Genomic DNA, 21,759 nt, shown 5'->3' with positions numbered 1-21,759 from the left:
GAACCTTGTTAAAAAGGAATTAATAGACGAATGTTTCTGGTTCAAAGCCCGAGAATAATCAATGGCTCTCGGGGTTCTTCCGTCCGTTTCGAATTTTTAGAGCTCGGTCGTTTTGAATACCGTGAACGTTTTTAACTTCAAAGGGCATTTATGGGAGAACTTTCTAGTTTCGTGTCAATTGACCCTATTCAAACGTCCCTAATATAGACGGACAAGAAATGCTCTGTTTCCTACACAATGAGAATTTTATACGAAAGGATATTTATCAGAGAAATTTGAAAACTTTTCATTTTAAGCCGAAAGAAATAACTAGGTGCATGATTTTTCAGCCCTTGTACTCGAATCAGTTTAGTTTTCTCATTTCTCGATCACATACACGTGAAGTTTATTGGGAAAGAACACCTTATAAGGTAAACAAACAAAAAATTCAATAACAGAAAAAAAGCCATCATCATCCTCCTGCAGGGTTATTTTCCTGGGGTATCAATATTCCCTACCACAGAATGTGTACAGGGTGGGCAAATTTCGATGTTTTAGAACTACAGTTTTTAAACCAGAGGAGATACACAAAATCTGATACCCCATTCTCGTTCTCTTTTTCTGAGAAACTAACAATAGTAGTAGTCATTTTTGGCCACTTTCTTTTGTTTTCGAGTTATAAGCAAAAATTGGAAAAATGGCGATATCGAAATAAATTTATATCTCCGCTAATAATGATGATAGAGCTCTAAAATTGAAACATTACATTACAGGCACTTTTTTACGTAGAATCCAGTGGCGTTCTCGCCTTTTTATTAGGATTTTTAATTACGAAGCTATGACCCAAAGTTATGTTTTTTTTAAATGGGAACAATAGTTTTCTGCGCAATTTTTTGAAAGCTTAATTTTTACTGATTTCAAAAATATATAACATCATATGGTTTGTATCAACATAAATAATAGCAAATGATCAAGAACCTTTTCTCTCAATATTTCTACGGTTTCAACTTTCGATGTAGTGCTAAAACATCGAAATTTGCCCACCCTGTACAGTCTGTAAACTGTGTCTGTAAACAAATGCGAAGGGATGATTCCTCTATGAGAATAAGCAGGGGTAGTTGCTATAAAAAAATTTCGAAATCGACCTCCCTTTCAAGATACAGACTTTGGAAGGCGTTGACGAGTTGACAGTTTTTAATTTTTTTTACGAGTTCTAGAAACACTGAGTCTTAAAACTATACATAATATGAAGCAATAAGTAGATGTTACTCACACAATTTTTTTAGATCTCATAACTGTATTATTAGGGGTTGAAAATCACAACCCCTTATGATTTTACTTCAAAAATGGTATTCTTGGGATAGATTTTCGAAAAATAAAAATCTCTTATGGTTTCTCATTCAAATACAAGCATCAACTCTCTGCCTCATGGACCTTCGTATACTGCTTGTAAGTTTTTATTTCCAGAAAAGTTTGCAAGAGACTCTTTTCTCCAGAATAGAATTGGGAATCATAAGAGAATTTTATTTTTCGAAAATCTATCCCACTCAAACAGTTTTTAAAGGAATAAATAATACAGAGATGAGATCTAAAAAAATTGTATGAGTAACATCAACTTAGTGCTTCATATTATGTATAGTTTTACGACTCAGTGTTTTTTAGAACCCGTAAAAAAATAAAATTAAAAACTGTCAACTCGTCACCGCCTCTCAAACGCTGTATCTTGGAAGGGAGGTCGATTTGGAAAAAAATTTTTAGGAACTACCCTTGCTTATTTTCATCGGGGAAACATCTCCCTGAGTACTTCGAATTTGTTTACAGACACCCTGTATAAAAGGGAGATTAAAAGGGAGAATCCTTGTCAAAAAATAGTGTGGTACTTTCATATACAGGCTGGGCAAAATTCGTTGTCCACTGAGAGGATCTCAAGAACTATATGAGATGGAGGAAAACGGATGAAACATTTCTAAGCCCTTTTTTTCGGGGAAACAAAGAATGGTGAAAACCGTAGCCTCCTACGATTCTTCGTTTTTAAATTGTTAGCAAAAAATTACATTTTGACGACTTCGAAAAGTTCTCATAACTTTTTTGTCTTCGAAGATACAGGTCGGAAACTTGAACCTTCTACAGGCACTTTTTCACGTAGAATCCACTGACGAGCTCAAAATATTTTTTCATTTCGAATGATTAGGTGAACTTTCGTCTTTTCAAAAGCAAACTTTAATTGAATTTGTAATTTTTGAATTGGGGAAAACTCTTTTGTCAGTCGATTCCACGTATAAAAGTGCCTAAGAAGGTTCAGTTTCAGACCTGTAACTTTCAAGACAAAAAAGTTATGAGAACTTTTCGAAATCGCCAAAATCTCTTTTTTTACTAATAACTCAAAAACGAAGAATCGTAGGAGGCTACGGTAGCTCTTATAGTTCTCGAGGTCCCCTCAGTAGACAACGAATTTTGCCCACCCTGTAGATCTGTGTGAATACAGCTCCCGAAAGACACGTACAAGGAATCACCCCTTGAATTTTTTCGCAACAACATAAAATGGACTCATCCACGACTTGCGTGAGATACACCGGGCGTCCCTCATCTAAAACGAACAAGAATAAGGAGAGGCATACTTACGGGGCATGATTCCCTGGTCGACCAGCTGATCCAGAGGGCGTCGAAGCATGAGCTTCACTTTGAGGGCTGCAACAGAGAGACACATGTGAGCACATGGTGTGTCGCGAGTGGTTACGGTGGGCGCCGCGCGTTCCGGAGGCGGTCTCCGGAAGAACGAAACGTGCTATATCCGACACTGACCCACTGAAGGTCATTACCTAACTTTTACTTGCACATCTTTCACGACGGGGTCTTATTGCGGTGTGAGGCGTTCGCCTAATGACCGTTGAATGAGCGAATAATCGCCGTGGTGGTATCGGCGATGGCTTAAGGAGGCGGGCGTCCTTCGTGATTTCGGTGGGCGACGTCTTCGAGGCGTCGGTCGATCTACGAATTTCGACAGGGGCTATTTGGGACAATTGATGGAGGCTTACGAAAGTTGCTAGAAGAAATCATATGGCGCCAGCCGTGTTGATTATCACAGGCCAACAAAATGAAAAAAAAAATTTGGTGCCGGAAATCTAACATCTGATTTCAGATGTTTTTAATGTGCTGATTCCAAAAATGCCACCAGATTTTTTCTATCAGCTCTACTTTCTGAGATACACGTTACAGGTTAAATGGTATATTGACAGTTCAAAACGTAGTTTAAAATGTGTTCTTTTACATAACGGTATCAAATATGGCTCAATTCCTATTGGTCATTCTACTACCATGAAGGAAGAATATGAAACAATAGCATTCGTTTTGAGTAAAATTAAATACGAAGAACATCAGTGCAATTTGTGTTGATTTAAAAATGATTAACTTCCTCCTTGGACAGCAGAGTGGTTATACAAAATATCCTTGTTTTTTGTGCCTTTGGGACAGCAGAGCTAAAAATGAGCACTGGGTTAACAAAAATTGGCCTTCAAGAGATGTCATGATTCAAGGAATACAAAACGTGATCAACGAACCTTTGGTTTCAAGAGAAAAAATCTTACTTCCGCCCTTGCATATCAAGCTAGGCCTAATGAAGCAATTTGTGAAGGCTTTAAATCGAGATGGAAATTGTTTTGGGTATTTGTCACGTAAATTTCCTGGCATTAGCACTAAAAGCTGGTATATTTGATGGTCCTCGAATAAGGCAACTTGTTAAAGATCCACAATTCACCACATCAACAAACGAGACTGAATCTAACGCTTGGAGTTCATTTGTTCAAGTAATACAAAATTTTCTTGGCAATCATAAAGCAGAGAATTACGTAGAATTAGTGGAAACTATGCTTTCAAATTTTAATATTCTCGGCTGTAACATGAGTATAAAAGTTCACTACCTCCACAGCCACCTAGATCGTTTTCCAGAAAACTTAGGTGATTGTAGTGAAGAACAGGGGGAAAGATTCCATCAGGATATTAAAACTATGGAAGATCGTTATCAAGGACGATGGGATAGCCACATGATGGCGGACTACTTCTGGAGCCTTCAGCGAGACTGCCCTAGTAAACTCCATTCTAGAAAATCGTATAAAAGAAAATTTGTATGTGATTAGTGACTAATTTAATTATGTAAATTAAGTTTTTGCAATAAATACTTAAATCCATGTGTCTTTGTTTTTTTTAACTGTCAATAGTAATATTATATATTATAACAGTTATAACGTAAATTATATACACAATTTCTTTAAAAAATCTCAAAAACTAGATCTGATAGACAAAATCTGAGAACTTTTTTACGTTCTGCATCCAAAAATTACTCAGGAACAGTTAACAAATCGCAGGCACCAAAATGTGTGTTGGCCTGTGATTTGTTAGTTTCGTACTTGGCAGCTTTCTTTTGCGTTTATTTCAGAAGAAAATCAAGGAATAGATCAGTCAAAGTGTTCTCCGTCAATGGTAACGATTTTTCTTAATTTCTAAGGCAATTTTCGAATCTCATCTCGAAAAATGGCCTCGTTTTCGATTTCTGAGAAGACAGTGATCTGCCAAATCATGCTGCATCTGTCGGAGTAAACAGAAATCAATAGGAGCATATGTCCGGAGATTACAGCGAGTGTGACAAAATGTTTCACATTCACAGAGAGAAGCTTTTAAACGTTTCACTAAGTCCAATTGCTTCTTGCAACTCTTGCGACTCCATCGAGTTATGTCTTCAATTCTTTTTCTTCCAGTTAAGCTTGTCTTCAACACTGAAATCGCCATCTTTGAAACGACTAAAGCATTCCCTACATTTGTCAGTTGAAGTATTGTCACTAGAAGCCTCTACAAGCATTCGATGCATTTTCCTTTCAGTTAAAGCTCTCGCAAATGCCGTTTAGTTAACATGTAATCTAACATATTCAGCACAGTGGAAAACAAGCTTTTTGTATCAAATTCAAAGCGATATGAGCCGAATAATATGGACTGATGTCTAACCTATCTAAAACTGCCAGAATCAGTAGCTGCTATGTAACATTAGCCATTTGTACTCTCAATATTTCCATGCTATGCAAATGAAGATGAAACCATTCAAAAGAGACTCTTCACTCTTGTATCTCGACGAATTTTGTTTAAGGAAATCGAGCACTATTCGAAAACAATCCTCCCAGTTTCAAAAGGCACAATTTGGAGGTATGAAATTGTGTAAAACATGAAAAAATTATCATTTCCTAAAGTGAAATGATATGATACTTTTACGACCATTTTTCACGAGTATTACACTTGTTATTCTGAAAATTTTCCTTTCGCTTTTCGAAATCTACATTAAGAATCTCATAGTAAAATTTCAGATGCAACTTTAGAGCAAACTCTGATATACAGGGTCTTTGACTCGTACAAATATTTCAGCAGTAGAGTCTTGAGGTCAAAAGAAACACTTTCTTCCTATACCATTTTGTCCGATTCGGTTCTGATAAAAAGAACCATTTTCAGTTTTCATAATGAGCTGCGCCACCCCTGGAAAAACAACATTACCTTCAGAATAACTAGCTGAATCTGTGACACTAACATCTGTGGAGCTTCTAAACAGAGTTGTATTCAGCCAAAGTAACCAATTTTTCAAATATCATAATTACTTTTCAATGTTTGAAGATCAAATTACTCGAAAACGGCTCATTATACGAAAAAATATGAAGAATACTTTTATTTTACAAAACGTTCAAATATTCATGAGATAGCTTCCAAAATAGTTTCAAGAGTTCTCTGAATTTTTTATATTTTTATGGTACGTTATGGTCATAATGAGAAAACTGAAAGACGTGGGTGATATTCGAAAAAGATTCATCGAATAAATGAAAAACTATATTCCACAATTAATTTCATTCGATAGAACCGTTTGTGAGATAGAACTGAAACATTTATTTTTATAGTTTTTCAACAGCTTATATCTTTTAAGCCGAGCCGATTCGGGAAAGATGTTAAAGGAAAAAAGTGTTTCTTTTGACCTCAAGAATCTACTGTTAAAATATTCGTACGAGTCAAACACTCACCCTGTATAAACGCATAAGTAACAGTTAGGGTACTCACGTCTCATCCACCAACATTTTGTCGAATATAACGAAAACAAAACATAACGATCAGTTGACCAGTCGAAAACTAACAAGGTTCTGACGGTTCAGTCTTCGTTATCTTAAGGTTAATACACTGAAACCGCATACGGTTACGTAAACTTGGGTCTTTCTGCAATCCAAAAGCGGATGAGAGATTATAACGAAGATGTCAAAACGAAAATCTGGCTCACTCTATAAAGAACGCGAAAGATTGCATCTCGCATTTCCGATCCACATCTGACATAAGTATATGCAGCATCGAACCGAAAATTGGTCAAGATAGGGTTAGATTAGCTACTATTGAGGCCTTCAAAACTGGGGGACCATATTTTCTTCTGTTTTTATAGAGGTTGCCCAATTAAGTCTCAAGATTCGAAAAACCTGAGGATCTCACATCGTGAGAAAACTGGCTCTTTCAGATGTGTTTCACTACGGCTGGCCAATTCTAGACGCCTTCACATAACCAGAAAATGACGTCTGCCAATAGGCCTCCTAGAGATAAGGACGGTTTTTGCACATACAGCACCTCTTCTACAGTCTCCAACAACCCCAACCTTGGCCCAAAGGAGCTGCAGAAGCTTCTTGATGTAATTATTGAAATTTTCAACATTCACACAGCTTTAGGGATATTACAGCCATCTTTAGATCAAAAATTGTAACGTTAGGACCGCCTAGCCTAGCACCCAAATGAACTTGTGCATTTCTACCGGTAAAGTTTCATTATAATGTCTAGTTTCGATCGAAAATCGTCAAATTTTCTCGCATTGAATACAAGCGCCCACAGTACAGCGTTTTTCATGGGGTTCCAAAGAGGTCTACTCACATTCTTTGTTCTGGTTGATGTGCAGGGGTGATGTGTCTATAACAGCCTTCGGGGAGGACTCCCTCTGCGCCTGGGAGGATCCCCCGCCTTCAGCCATGTTGTGCTTGAACCACTCCGGGTAGATGGCGGAAATGGTATCAACGAGATCTCTGTCTAATTGGAGCTGCCAATACCCGCAGCTATTTTCACTTGGATCATTGGACTCTGAAAAAGAAACATCGATATTAGGGAATTTCCATGATATAAGAAAAGTAAAAGCGTGAGAATCCCAGAAAAAAATATTCAGCTAATTATTGGTGTGGGCATCCCTTCCAGTTAATATTTTTTCCGACATACTCTAAAACAGGTCCAGTCGTGGAGTTTTAAATCAATTCCCATTGTTGAGATGAAAAAATTGATGAGAGATGCAGTGGGTATGTTCTTCTAGCAGGGAGACAATTCTTGAAAATTTCTCGAAAATAATTGGAACAATTCGAACCAAATCTTCATATCACGCATAGTTTACAAATTGAGATGCACATCGTGAACTTCATGTCTACTTTAAGTAGAAGTGGATATCGCAGTGGTTCGGTAAAGTATGAGATAAATCTTTCCAAAATTGTAGAAATACATAATTCGAATGAAACATAGTTTTCCAATGATATACATGTGAACTTCAGTGCTATACTTTCAGTAGAAGTGATCGATTATAATATATATAACATGATATTCTCGAAAACTGTTGTCCTAGAAAGATGAAATGGATCATGGAAATATGCTTCGCTAGTTAATAGATCTGTGAAAAGCTTCCAATCCCATACTTATCATCCTCATATTAGATATTCTCCCAGAAGAAAAAAGTAACCTAATCGACGTCCGATGAACATCGTTTTCTGAAAACCTAATATGTACCTAGATGAGACGATAATAATGAAATTCGCCATTTATTGGAGATTATCGATAAGATGATGAAAGATTATTTGAACCCCGTCTGGTATTAGGAAAATGCTATCACCATTATCCCCCAATTTTTTCAAACTCTATTATTATTTATAGCCATCCGCCAAAAAAACTGTCGTTTTATACAGGGTTGCTATTTAGAGGCTGACTATAGGAATGTCGAAAACCGTTAAAAATAAAGGGTGGCTTGAATAACAAAAAAGTAGTACACCAGTATAATCGTTATATAGGATTATGACTACACACCGAATTTCGTGTAATTATCTCCAAAAACCAATCAGTTATGAAAAAAAAATGATAATCTTGATTTTCAGTTTTCTTGAGATATCTCGGGAACCATCAAAGATATTTGGGAATTGTTTAGACCCACCCACTCATCCTTGAATAACGCAACTTTTACGTAATTTAAGCTACCCTGTATTTCTAACAGTTTTCGATATCCCTGTAGCCCCCTCTAAATAGTTCTAACCCTGTATAAAGAAGTATGAGGGAAGCAGGTTATTTTATATTGAACTCTTTTGTATTGAATAAGTGTGACTGATACTAGATGCATAACTGCATCAGAAAATTTTCACTGAAGAGTGAGATTTTTATCATTACTTCACGAAGCTAATGTGATACCGAAGCACGTGTAGTAGATTGTAAAAAAACTCATTTTATTGAAAATAAGTTTTTGTTTTTTAATTCGACACTGTTTCATGTGAAAAATGAATTATTTCATCTTTTTTCAGGTGGAGTTAAAACGTTACAGCGTGAAACAATTCGAACAACGTTGCGAGATCATCAAAATAAACCATCGAATTGCCTTGACAGGTATTACCTTCAAGAGGGGTGTGATTATGTGCAGGTTATGGTACCAATGATCTGTCAAATTCGTAGTCATTTGAAGAAGAGGTTTAACAAACAAATAATACAAGAAGATATCCTGTCAAATGCAGATAGTATTAAAACTGTCACCTCTGGAAGTGCTGCTGATCCAAATGTATCTATCAGCAATTTAATTTGATATATTGATCAATCTGGGCGATTCTCAGGAATGATTTAGATTGCAACTCATACAACTGGGTCAATAATTGATCAATGTAGTCGTTATGATGTGCATGTGACGAATACAGGGTGAGTCTTTGACTCATACAAATATTTCAACAGTAGATCCTTGAGATCCAAAGAAACACTTTTTATATACCATTTTTTTCGATTAGGCACTTATAACAGATATAGCCATTTCAAGTTTTTATAATGAGCTGTGCCACCCTTGGAAAAACAAAATTAAATTAGCTTAATCTGTGACACTACACATCTGTGGATCTTTTAAACAGAGTTGTATTCAGCCAGTACACAATTTTTTAAATTTCACAGATATATTTTGAAGATCAAATTACTCGAAAACGACGCATTATACGAGAAAATATTAAGAATACTTTTATTTCACAAAACGTTCAAATATTCATTAGATAGCATCCAACTTAGTTGCAAGAGTTTTTGGTATTTTTCTGGTACGTAATGGTCATAATGAGAAAACTGGAAGACGTGTTCGAAAAAGATTTATCATCGAATAAATGAAAAACTACACTGCGCAAAAAAATTAACGCACATTATGGAAATCTCAAATTTATTCTACAACTGAAGGTGTTCTCAATGATAATTATTTTTATCAGAATTATGCATCCATATGTTATCCACTTTTGGCGCGTTTGGATTTTGCGAGAGAGCATATCCATTGGGAAGAGGCCGATTGGGAAAGAGTTCTCTTCACAGATGAGTCTATATTCTGCCTCTACCATTGTGATCGACGTTCCCTTGTATACAGATGTCCACATGAAAGATATGCTCAGTGCAATTTCCTGAATACTACTGGTTCCGGGGGAGGATCGATTATGGTATGGAGTGGAATATCTTTGACTGCTCGCACAGACCTAGTGGTCGTTGATAATGGAGCTATGAATGCTGATAAGTATATAAGGAACATTCTTGAAGAGTATGTAGTGCCATTTGCCCCATACATTGGTGAAAATTTCATTTTTATGGACGATAATGCCAGATCCCATCGTGCGCGCATCGTTCAGGAGTTGAGAGGTAGAAGTCTCTCGAATGGAATGGCCAGCAAGAAGTCCAGATCTCAATCCGATTGAGCAGGTTTGGGACAACCTCAATAGAAGGCTGAGAAGTTCAGAAAATCATCCAGCTACTCTTAATGACTTAGGAATCCAACTCGGAGAAATCTGGGAAGGATTAGATCAGAACATTTTAAGATCACTCATTTTGAGTATGAACCGTCGTTGCCGAGCTGTAATTAACGCAAGGGGTGGAAATACCAAGTATTAAATCACTTATCAGCATTTCAGAATTTTGAAAATTGTTCATTTCTTTTCTTTCACATAAGATTCGGTGAAATCCTGAATTTTTCTTCTTGTCTTGTTTCGTTCAAAACCTTCCCGAGAGAACATAAAACATAAGTTATAAAGTCAATGTAGAGTTAACTTTCATTAAAATTGAGATTTTCAGAATGTGCGTTAATTTTTTTGCGAAGTGTATATTTCGAAATTCATTCCATTCGATAAAACCATTTGGGAGAACTAAAAATAATTTTTTTTAGGTTTTCCTGTAACTTTCAAACCGACTCGATTCGAAAAAAATGGTGAAGGAAAAAAGTGTATCTTTTGACTTCAAGAATCTACTGTTAAAACATTTATACGAGTCAAAGACTCACCCTGTATATCGTTCGTGTATAAAATAGTTTCTGTCATATTTCACTTAAACATAATAAAACATTTCACCTCAAAGAAAACTCCGACTGTTCCTCTATCCTTCCATTAATCCAACGAAGTAGACAACTCCGAATCAATTATTCATGGCGTACAAGATAGATCGGCACCACAGAACCGCAACCCTCGGGTAGTAACGAAGCCGCCACCAACAAGACTCGGCCATCGCGTAGGACCAGATCGACGAGATCCCGAAGGCATCGATGACTTGACGAATAAAACGCAATATTACGTTATTATTTGTCGATCCGCGGTTGTTGTTTGTCCGTTTCGTATGTATAGCGCGGGGGCGAAACTAGTTTTTCCGCAAAGAACTGGAACCAGGTGGGCGGCGATAGACCACTACTCGATTTTTTCATCGAAGGTATATTATGTTGCGGTTATTGAGGATCGTAGGAGTGAACCGGAAAATATGCGCCAGCTGCTGGGACAGTAAGACTTGTGTGTCTTTACGAAATACTAACCTGTCGTCGACTTGTGCGTTGGAAGTGTTAGGAAGGTTGTCCGCATGAAAAAATGGTGCGGATTCCACACAAAGGTTCATCCAATTACAAAATCTATGAATGGCTCTGAATTCTATAAGTCTATATTCCATATTAACAAAATGGGAAACACTCATTGCTGTAAAACTGTGAAACAGAGACGGAGAGTGGCAAATAGGTAATTTCAGGGAGGACTAACCCCTTGCTCATTTTTGACCCAAAAAATCGAGATTTTCGAAATTGTGAGTTTATGCTAGGGTGGAAGCCTATGCAACGTTGATTATAAAACCGGAAATCCCACCTGGATCAGAGGAATAACAGGAGATATCGCAGATTGAAAATTGCAATTTTTGAAAAATGCCATTTCCGAGATGAAAATCTAAACGAAGAGAGATAGGCTTCCGGAAATAATCGCAATAGATACAGCGTATTCTGAAACCTATATTTGCTTACTGAAATTTAGGATATCTAACACTGGTGCACCAGAAAATCAAATTTTTAATTTTTCCATTTTTCAACCTTTGAGTTGGTGGTATCTAACAACAAAATCATGGTAGATTTAAACGTTATACATACTCTAAAAGAGCAACCTTTTTAGTGGTAAATCTCGACAATTCATCCAACCCGGAGCAACCGTTCGTTCTTGAGGAAGTTTAAATTAAATCCAACTTTTTGGGAATTTCTCGAAGGTCAACTTTCAAGTCGCGTATCTTCCAGAAAAATCATCGTAGATCTTAATGTGAAACATATTCTGAAAGAACAACTCTTCTAGTAACAAATCTGAGAATTTCATCCATTTCGGCACAACCCTTCGGTCTTGAGGAAGTTTCAACTGACCCCATCTTTTTGGGAATTTTTCGAAAGTCATCTTTAGAGTAATTTATCTTCTAGGAAAATTATCGTAGATTTGAATGTGAAACATATTCTGAAAGAGCAACTCTTCTAGTAATAAATCTGAGAATTTCATCCATTTCGGCACAACCCTTCGGTCTTGAGGAAGTTTCAACTGACCCCATCTTTTTGGGAATTTTTCGAAAGTCATCTTTAGAGTAATTTATCTTCTAGGAAAATTATCGTAGATTTGAATGTGAAACATATTCTGAAAGAGCAACTCTTCTAGTAATAAATCTGAGAATTTCATCCATTTCGGCACAACCGTTCGGTCTTGAGGAAGTTTCAACTGACCCCTTCTTTTTGGGAATTTTTCGGAGGTCAACTTTCGAGTCGCGTATCTTCCAGGAAAATCATCGCAAATCTGAATGTGATACATATTCTGAAAGAGCAACTCTTCTAGTAATAAATCTGAGAATTTCATTCATTTCGGCACAACCGTTCGGTCTTGAGGAAGTTTCAACTGACTCCATCTTTTTGGGAATTTTTCGGAGGTCAACTCACGAGTCGCATATCTTCCAGGAAAATCATCGTAGATCCGAATGTTATACATATTTTAAATGAGCAACTCCCCTTGTGATGAATCTCAAGATTTCATCCATCTCGGCGCCACCGTTCGGTCTTGAAGAATTCTCAAGTGAAATTTGTAATTTTTGAAAAAGGCCATTTTCAAGATGAAAATCGATGAGAGATAGGCTTCCGGAAATTTCTCGGAATAGATCTAGCGTGTTCGAGAACCTATATTTTCATGCCGAACTTTCAAATATTTGGCCCAGTTTAGGAGGGAAGAGTTTTTGTTTTGCTTTTCCAATTTTCATTTTCGAGTTGACTTCGAAGAGCTCTCTAGAGTGTAATTCTCTATTGAATCATCAACTGTTTGGTTTTCTAGAATCTTCAAAACAACTGCAGTGTACTCCATATCTAGGACAGTAATAGGACAACCTGATTTTCAGATAGAGTAGCAAATAGGTCATTGGTCATAGGTCTAACCCCTTGCTCATTTTTAACCAAAAAAAAATCGAGATTTTCGAAATCGTGAAGGATGCGGTGAAGGCCTTGGCAACGCTGATTACAGAACCGAAAATCTCAATTGGATCGGAGGAACATAACAGGAGATATCGTAGATTGGAATTTGCAAAAATGCCATTTCGAAGATGAAAATCTGAACGAATATATTTCCATACTAAACTTTCATATATCTGACACTGTTTACGAGAAAATAATCTTTGTGCTATAGGTACAACGCAGATTATAGAACCAGAGACTGCTCAAATAAAATTGCCATATTTTCATGCGATTTCCTTTCAACCAATGACCTTTTCATGAAATATTTTGTTTAGCTCTGATTAGAGCATCCGAATTCATGAATAACCCAGTCCATTTCATCATTTTTCTGTGATAAATCAACAATCCAGCATTTTTCGCAGAAAATGAACATCCCCAACGAGAAAACCCCTTAACGTATTTTCAAAACCCCATTCGAGGGACGTTCAAATATCGTTTGAATCCATTTCCGGAACAGTAGGTCGTACGCGAGCCCGTCGAAGGCCTCAATATCATTTCGAACCCCTTTCGGGGACCGCTTATTAATCCGGGGCGCACACACGTTCGGGGGTCTCCTCACTAATTGGAGGTTGATCCCGCGTTCAACCGCAAAATCATCTTCAGCGACGCCACTCATTCCACTAAATCTGGATGGGCGCGCGCGTTGGTCCGCAGTCGGTCCCATAGAGACGTTCCCGGAAAAAAGTCCGGGACGGAAATCGAATTAATGGGTATTCCGGGGTTTGCGATCCCGTTTGGGAATAACAATTATCCGTTTCCTCTAACCTAACCGATTACGGAATTTGAGAGAGTTTACATGGAATATGGAGAACGTACTTAGTTCGGCTTTGAGATTGCTGTTTTCCGATGGGAAATGGTGGACGTAGACTCCATTCACTTTTATTTCAGCAGTCGGTTGGCCATGAAATAATTTTCCCAAGTTTTTGTAACTAGAGTAAGGTTGGCACTCATGAAATGTCGTTAATGTCATAACGCCGTTTCCACAACTAAGCCACAATGTAAGTGAATTTATAATATAATGTTTCATCTGAACCTAATCGACTTATATTTCAGCTGAATGTTTCCACAATCAGAAAGATTGTGAATGAAGAGGATGACAAATATTTTCCTTCTATTGGGAGACCCAAAAACGTGGTGGCATTTGGGAATTTTATTTTAGGGTGAACGAATGCGAAAAGTTACTACAGGATTTTCGATGAATGTCATCGTAGAATAAGTTTCAGACAATTAATTTTTCTATTTTTCATTTGACTTATCCCATACATTGAATCAATAAATATATAATTATTAGTATTATTATATCAAAGTCTGAAAACTAAACAGCCATAAATACGAGCCAATGGTCCTGTTAGTTGTCAATTCATGTGAAATTTTTGTTTGAAGGTGATGTTTCTCGTGCCTTAAAACTTCCTTTAATTCTTTCGGCCCATTCCCAACCACTGCATCATATGATATTCATCTTCGGATTGATTTTTTTGGAATCTTCAACTGATGTTACGCCTTCAACCTTTAGCCAAAGAAGATAACATTCAAAAGTGTTCTGACAAGCGTCATACCACATTTTCGTACTATATAGAGTGAAATGTTTCGAATTTCCATGGTCAACCGAGTGCTAAAATAAAAATGAATGGAGTATAGAAAGGATGGCATAGGACGCCATGTGATTTTGACAATCTCTCTCAAACCTATCATTATTATTATTATGAGTTTCGCCTTGCGTCCTCACACTTCTCTCCTCATCTCAAATATCAAGAGGATATGGCTCTGTTGGAGACCAGTGGTGGTCGTGTTAGGGTTGCTCCTCTGCTCCTTGGTGTCGGTTGGATTCATGATCTGCCCGCTCTTCTTGTCGAAGTGGATGGTGTTCTTTTCCATGTTCTTCAGCATTTCCCATGTACTTGGATCCCGAGCAGTACTGCTTTCTGCATGACTCTATAGATATTTCGGCTCAATTGGAGTATCTTCACATCATCTGGTAGTTTCTTCGGTATCAGGCTCGTAGATGAAATGAGAATAGGGATCGTCTTAATATCTTTCAGTTCCTGGTTTGTCCTAGAGGAAGAATCTTTTTTGGACATCAAAAGTTGGTATTTTATTGTCATTCTTGGTGTTAAATCTTGGCAACAGCATCATGTCTTTTCTTGTTCTCCGTGCCCGAGAACTTCTGGCATCCTCCGGTGATGTCCTAAATGGTTTCATGTGTCGCACAGCCATAACACCCACTGAGGACTTGGAGATATATTTCATATTGTTTCTCGTTGGAACCACTCGATCCTGGATAGCAATGATGAAGCCCTCTGTCTCAGGAAACAACGTTCCGGAAGTCAACCAAGAATTCAACGCAGATATCGACGTAATCATGGTTGACCTCATTGAGATCTCTTCCATGCGGAGGTTGGCCAATCAGTTACTTCATTAAACATATTGTAGCTTTAACGGAGTAAAACTTTCAGCATCACAAACTACTCCATTAGGTTCTGATGAAACATCCTTGTTCATGTAATATTCTCGAAGTCCTCCACTTCCCTGCTCCATACGGTTGGGCAAATCAACAATTTCTCGTCCCCCATCAGGATATACTGGCAGCTCTCACGCTGTTGTTCTTGTTTTTCTGGCTGCTAAATCGGCGATGACCGAAGAGATGATAATTTCAGTTCCTGGAGGAGTTGATAGTTTGAACAACAGCCAGAAATCTCCTAATTTCATTTTTCTCTATCAACGTTGACGATACCTATATATTAAGTAAATCATCAAAGCTATCACATGACCTTTTTCCTAAAGACAGACGAGTTATACAACAGGATACCACAAATTCCATACCTTGTAGACGCGACAAACGACTTCCCGAAAACATAAATTTCGAAATACATCGTCCGGAAAGCTCCTGCGATCTCTGCGAGATCTTTGGTCCAGCAGCTGGGAGCGATCCGATGGGGAACCGTAAAAACGGAAGGCCGTCATCTTCTGCTGTCAGATTCGCCCATAACGTGTATCGACGAGGAAGAGTCGTTTTACAACACGCCAACAGATGAATGAATCCATTTCGTCCGTGTATATTATGTGTATGTTATGTGCAGTCTGGCCAAACATCTGGCGCTCACGAGTGGCACATTTTCCGCAGTTCGGTTTATTTTTGATTCTTCGGTTTATCGAACCGGCCCGACTAGTTCGAAAGACGGGAACTGACGACTTGGCCAACAGAAGAGGACTCAGATTAAGCGGTAGCTTCCGGTGAGGAAAAATGGGCCAATAAACGTTGACATGTGGAAGCGCTCAAGGAGACTAGGTTGGAGGGTGGTCCGAACTCAGGTTTTTCGTGTGAAACCGAAGAGTGACAAGATGTATCGAACGGTCGGAAATGATTTGATGAATTGTGATAACTTGACATGTAAAGCTACGTATAAGGTTTGAGGAAAAAGCAACGACAACCTATGGATTTGATGTGGAATAAGTTCGTCGTTTATCCTGATGGATATTTCCTGAAAGCTTCACGATTATAATCACGCATAGGTGGCTTTTCCATGTAAGCTGTTGATGGGCTGACTTATCCGAACTCTCTTCTATTGTGTCTATCTTTTTCTTGAGCTGAAAATGGGTATCTTCCAGTCTTGAGCTGCTCATTCATTTCCAGAATTCTACTGGAGTGATCCAAACAAATTTTGTAATGGCTTACAATTACAAGTCAATTGTTGGACAATTCAATTATCATCTTCGCTTAACCCTATCTCACTAGGGTTGATTTTTGAGAAGATTATATTCTGTTAGAAAACGTATGAAGCATGCTCATACAATCCTCCAGAAGATTTTTGACTTTTCGTTATAAAACTCCTGAGAGAGTGTTTAAATTTGAATGATTCCTCAAGTGTACCTCTCTGTCGTATTCCAATCTTCCACCTAGAAGTAGAAGTACATCGGTTTACACGTTTCTTCAATTCCTCAGTGTCCATGAAACGTAAAATATTTTTTGTTGTTGTTATTCTTGTCCATTTCGTTGATTCATCATCTTTGAACTAATGATATAAATGTTCAGCGTCCCGACTATCACACTGTATTCCTGAAGAAATGGGGAAAAAAGTGTTGTGAAACAAATTTCAGAAATGGCTTCTCTACTCCTTCTTATTGGGGAAAACCACCAATTTTTTTATCACCTTCTGGTCCCATAGAACTACTGCTCAATATCATTTCTGTCAGTTCTTTAGATTCTAATATATATATATATATATATGTATTATATTAAGAGCGTGAATCCTCCGAGTCTGAGTATTTTGTCCTGGAGCAGATACAAAAACTATGTTGTTTCTGTAATTCCCATACCATATCATGACGATCTCCTTGAAGAAGCAGGAGTAAATAGTTAATTCTCTTTATGTCAAGCTTCTTAGCATTACAGAAAAGCTCAAAAGTAGTTCAATATCTAGGGATTTGGCAGATGAGATGTATCATTCATATGATTTCAAAATCTTTAACTGCCAGTCCTTTGAGCTGCTCTTAAGATGGTCCCGAGGTCATCAATATTTAGGATTGATATTTTCATGAGAAAAGTTTATTTTGCACTGACCCATCCAAGAAAAACTTTAACCATTTGATTTTCCACATTTTCTGGTGCATCAACTATACTCTAACCCCCAAAGCTTGATCGGAGAATCAACGCTTGATTGACGAATAAATAAATAAATAAGAAATCGTGTGACTGTCGTATCGTTGATCGACCAATCGAAGTTTTGTGAATTCCGCTCTTTGTCAGTGAAGATCATCATGTTAGATAACATCTCAGTATGTTTGACAATTGACATGTTACATTAGCCTTATAACTAAGATTTGTTGTACGAAAGCGACGAAAATCTCGAGATTGAAGACTATTTCAAAAGATTCTGAAAGGTTTCAAATCTAAATCGACAAATACTGTCTGGAAATCAAAGATTTCTGTCGTCTAAACGACCTTCTATCCGATCGAAACTGTAAATCCGCGTTTTCCAAGAAAACCACAACGGGAATCGATGAACTTGCTCACGTCAAAACAAGTCAAGGTGTTTTGGAAGCCGCCTCTGTACAGATACCTCGCTAATAAACAGATATTTACGCGTTTCGCTAAGTTCACGTAGGTTTAGTGACATACTTCGCAATTTCGAAATAAAGACGACGACGCGCCACGTAACGGGCCTAGAGCGACGCCCGGCGTCCACCGTACATGTGTTTCGTTTTAGTCTTGGGGGGACCCACGTGGATCAAAGCGTCGAAAAAAAATCGGTCGTTTTTTTTCGCTCGGGACTAGTTGCGAGTGTCGTTCGTCTCCTGAACCGTATAATTACCATGGGGAATTTTCTGGGCACTTTGATCTCGCCTGTCAAACACGAGGATCAATCCGTTTCGTCCTTTTTGACGCTGAACATTAGCAATCGACTAAAAATAAAGAGAATCTAGTTTTTTTTTTCAGAAATTCGATTGAACACTTTTAATTTGATCGACTGAAGGGAGGTTTTTCATAGAATTCATGAGTAGAGGATATAATGAGAACATTACTCACAAACTCAGGAATTACCTGTTAAATTTGCGACGTTTTTTTATTATACTAGTATCGTTGGAACAATGTAACGATAGCGAGTGATTTCTTGAAATATATATCAAGAGATAAGCATAATCCCTTTTGTTTGGCAGATCTACGTTTTAATCAATCTTTTAAATGATTCATTCAATTGATTAAGCGTCGGCATGTGAGAGTTGATTTCACAATTTGTATCAATATCTATAATGAATTTCTAATTATTTCATTCCTCGCATAGTATTCATTACATAATTTCTATGAAACTGCATAAAAATATACCTGATATCATTCTATTTTTCAACTGGCATGAAAATTTCCGATATGAACATAAGATAAACAGAGTAAATCTTTTGTTTACACCGGAGTTATCACGGTAAACAGAATTTTTAAACTGAAGACGAGTAAACCTACTTGAAAATGGCAATTCATTCGAGAAATTCACGAAATAACAGAATAACTTGGAAGGTAGAAGGAAGAGATTCAAACTAAACACTAGTCGAGAAAAACAACAACAATATAAACAACTCCGGAAAATCTCCATGAAAATTCACGCACCTAAACGGTACTGGACCTGCATTATCCCTTGATTTCTCAACAACACTCACAACACACACTTTCACTGAAAACTCACAGCCGAATCCGATAAAAACATTCGATTCTGTCAACATCGGAGCGATGTTGTTGTGGACATATCTAAATGTAAATTTTGCCATCCGCAAAATTTCCCATTTTCACGAGAACTGATCGCTTCGGGAGTATAGTGGTACCGATAAGCAACCGCTTATCTATCCTATTTACATTGAGATCTATACGACAGAATTTCCACACTGACGTTTGTCATCTTGTAACGAGCATCGAAAAAAATTCGTCCTCAAGTAGATTATGGAATATTGACAGATTTGTCATCTGTCACAATTTCAAATTCCAATGAAAAAGTTATTTTGAACGCTCGTTATGTGAAGTTGCAAACCTCACGTTAGGATGAAACCTTTTTCAGTAGCCGAATTTGGAAGAATCGCAGAAGAAAAAAACTTTATTTGTTGAAAGCAAGTGCTGACTACAATTTTGGTATGAAGAGACAACTACCCAATCCTTTCACGTAATAAGTGGAAACTCATCTTTCGTTTCTTTGTTCGTTGTCCAACAACTTTGCTAATTTTTCATCGATTTCAACTGTTTTTACGCCAAATTGTAGATAAGTTCTTTGTTATTAAAACAAATTCCAGGAAAGGTTTCCAAGAATGTTGATAGCTTATTCACACACGGTCCATGTCCACCATCAAGTACCTGTATTTAAATGGGTTGAGAGGAAAACAGATTTACGAAGATATGCTCAATACCTTCGGTGATCAATGTCCTTCGTATGCGACCGTGAAAAATTGGACTGCAAGCTTATGGCCAACTACTCGTGAAACATCTTGTATAGTCATCCATTTCAAATACAAATGGCAAAAAAGAAAAGGAATGAAAAGAATATAAGCTCCTATTGACCCAAAAAGCATCTTCTCTGAGAGTTTTTAAGATTGGTGGACGAAAAATGAACCTCAAGAAAACCCATTGACTATTGCGTTAGTAGCTAGACGGATAAACCAGTGGCATGGTTCCTTCGCGATTCCATTCATGAGCGTTCCCGTTTTTATTAGCGGTCAGAGTCAATCATAACAACTAATAGTGCAGAAGTGAGATGATTAGCGTGACTGGTACGCGCCATTTGGCAACTGCCTTGTGCGTTTCTGCCAGAATCTCCGCGGGACAATTCGGTTTATACAGCTGCCTCATTATTAATAGAATCTGATAAACGGACACCGCCGCGCGATTCATTATCAACTACCTCCCTCGTTCCGAACGACCGATATCGCTTTTATTTGCACTTGATTTTTTTTATTTTTTATTTAACACGTCCCAGTTCTCCGCGGACGAAGGTTGCATTAACGTTTTGCCGCTGGCGGTCGAGATGTTTGTTTGTCGTTGGAGTAACGCCAGTTGAAGCGAAAAACGGAGCCTGCTCTTCTCTGAATTCGCATGATATCTTCCATTTTTTTCCGATTCGGCCGTATTAGAGAAATAAAGCCATTCTGAGATTTCATAAGGAGCTGTAAAACCATGGAAAAACAAAATTACCTTCGGAATAATCAGCGAAATCTGTGACACTACACATATGTGGATCCTTTGAACAGAGTTGCATTCAGCCAATATACCCAATTTTTCAAATAACTCGAAAACGGCGGATTATATGAGAAAATATGCAGAATACTTGTATCTTACAAATCGTTCAAATATTCATTAGATAACTTAATTTCAAGAGTTGGGTTCTTTTGATTTTTCATGTTTTTATAGTACGTAATTAATAATGAGTCGTATGCATAAAGAAAAGCATTTGCTTTTACTATAATACTATCTTTGTCAGTTGCTTATAAAGTGTATAGTTTCCTTTCAATAAACTGAAGTGGAAGCATTCACTACTTCTTTATGCATATGGCATAATGAGAAAACTGGAAGGCGTGAGTGATATCTAATATCCGAAAAAGATTCATCCAATAAATAAAAAACTATATTCCCCAATTCATTTCATTCGATAAAACCGTTTGTAAGATAAAATCAAAAATATCATTTTTTTTATGGTTCTTCAGCAGCCTGTATCTCTTGAACCGAGCAGATTCGGAAAAATGGCATAGGAAAAAAGTTTTCTCTTTCGACCTCAAAAATCTATTCGAAAATTTTTAGCATCACTGTACAGGGTGTCCAAATTTGACGCCTAGGGACCTGCAACGTCCCTAGACCTTATAAAAAAAATGTTTCTTCTTGCTCTGCAAACCAGACCTCCACAGCATTTATTACCTCCTCGTTGGAAGAAAATTTACGACTTTTTAAACTTTTTTTCAGTTGGGGAAAAAGATGATCGGATGAAGCCAAATCTAGTGAATAAGGGGGGTGGTTTTTTCCATTCGCAGAGAACCAATTAATCACCCAAATAATCAGCTTAGGTCCAGTGTCCTTTTTCTGGCTACCACAGCTACTCAAAGTTGCAGAGTTGCAGAGGAGCTGCAGCAGCCAGAAAAAAGGCACTGGTCATAAGCTGATTTTTTTGAATATAGATTGGTCCTCTGCGAAAAGACCATTCATCTACCGCGGACAGTTCAGATTTCATGATTTTTTCCGCGAGGGT

At 37.6% G+C, this 21,759-nt stretch overlaps 1 protein-coding gene across 8 annotated transcripts in view; it reads right to left on the bottom strand.

The window, feature by feature from the left end:
- The window catches only part of LOC123312181 (myocardin-related transcription factor B), an 84,314-nt gene that overhangs the window by 10,905 nt on the left and 51,650 nt on the right, over nucleotides 1-21,759 (bottom strand). For 6 of the 8 annotated variants that reach the window (XM_044896477.1, XM_044896501.1, XM_044896447.1 and 3 more), the window contains 2 exons: nucleotides 6,910-7,113; nucleotides 2,602-2,667 (listed from right to left, as the gene is read on the bottom strand). In XM_044896477.1, the coding sequence (XP_044752412.1) occupies nucleotides 2,602-2,667; nucleotides 6,910-7,113 (270 nt within the window). Of the gene's footprint in view, nucleotides 1-2,601; nucleotides 2,668-6,909; nucleotides 7,114-10,625; nucleotides 10,649-19,148; nucleotides 19,317-21,759 lie in introns of those variants that run through there. The other 2 variants (XM_044896492.1, XM_044896510.1) reach the window with 2 other exon arrangements.

The sequence above is a fragment of the Coccinella septempunctata genome, chromosome 1 (genome assembly GCF_907165205.1).
Source record: "Coccinella septempunctata chromosome 1, icCocSept1.1, whole genome shotgun sequence".
Classification (NCBI taxonomy): Eukaryota; Metazoa; Arthropoda; class Insecta; order Coleoptera; family Coccinellidae; genus Coccinella; species Coccinella septempunctata.
The sequence above is the reverse complement of the archived record's forward strand: the minus strand, read 5'-3'. Positions and strand labels throughout refer to the sequence as shown.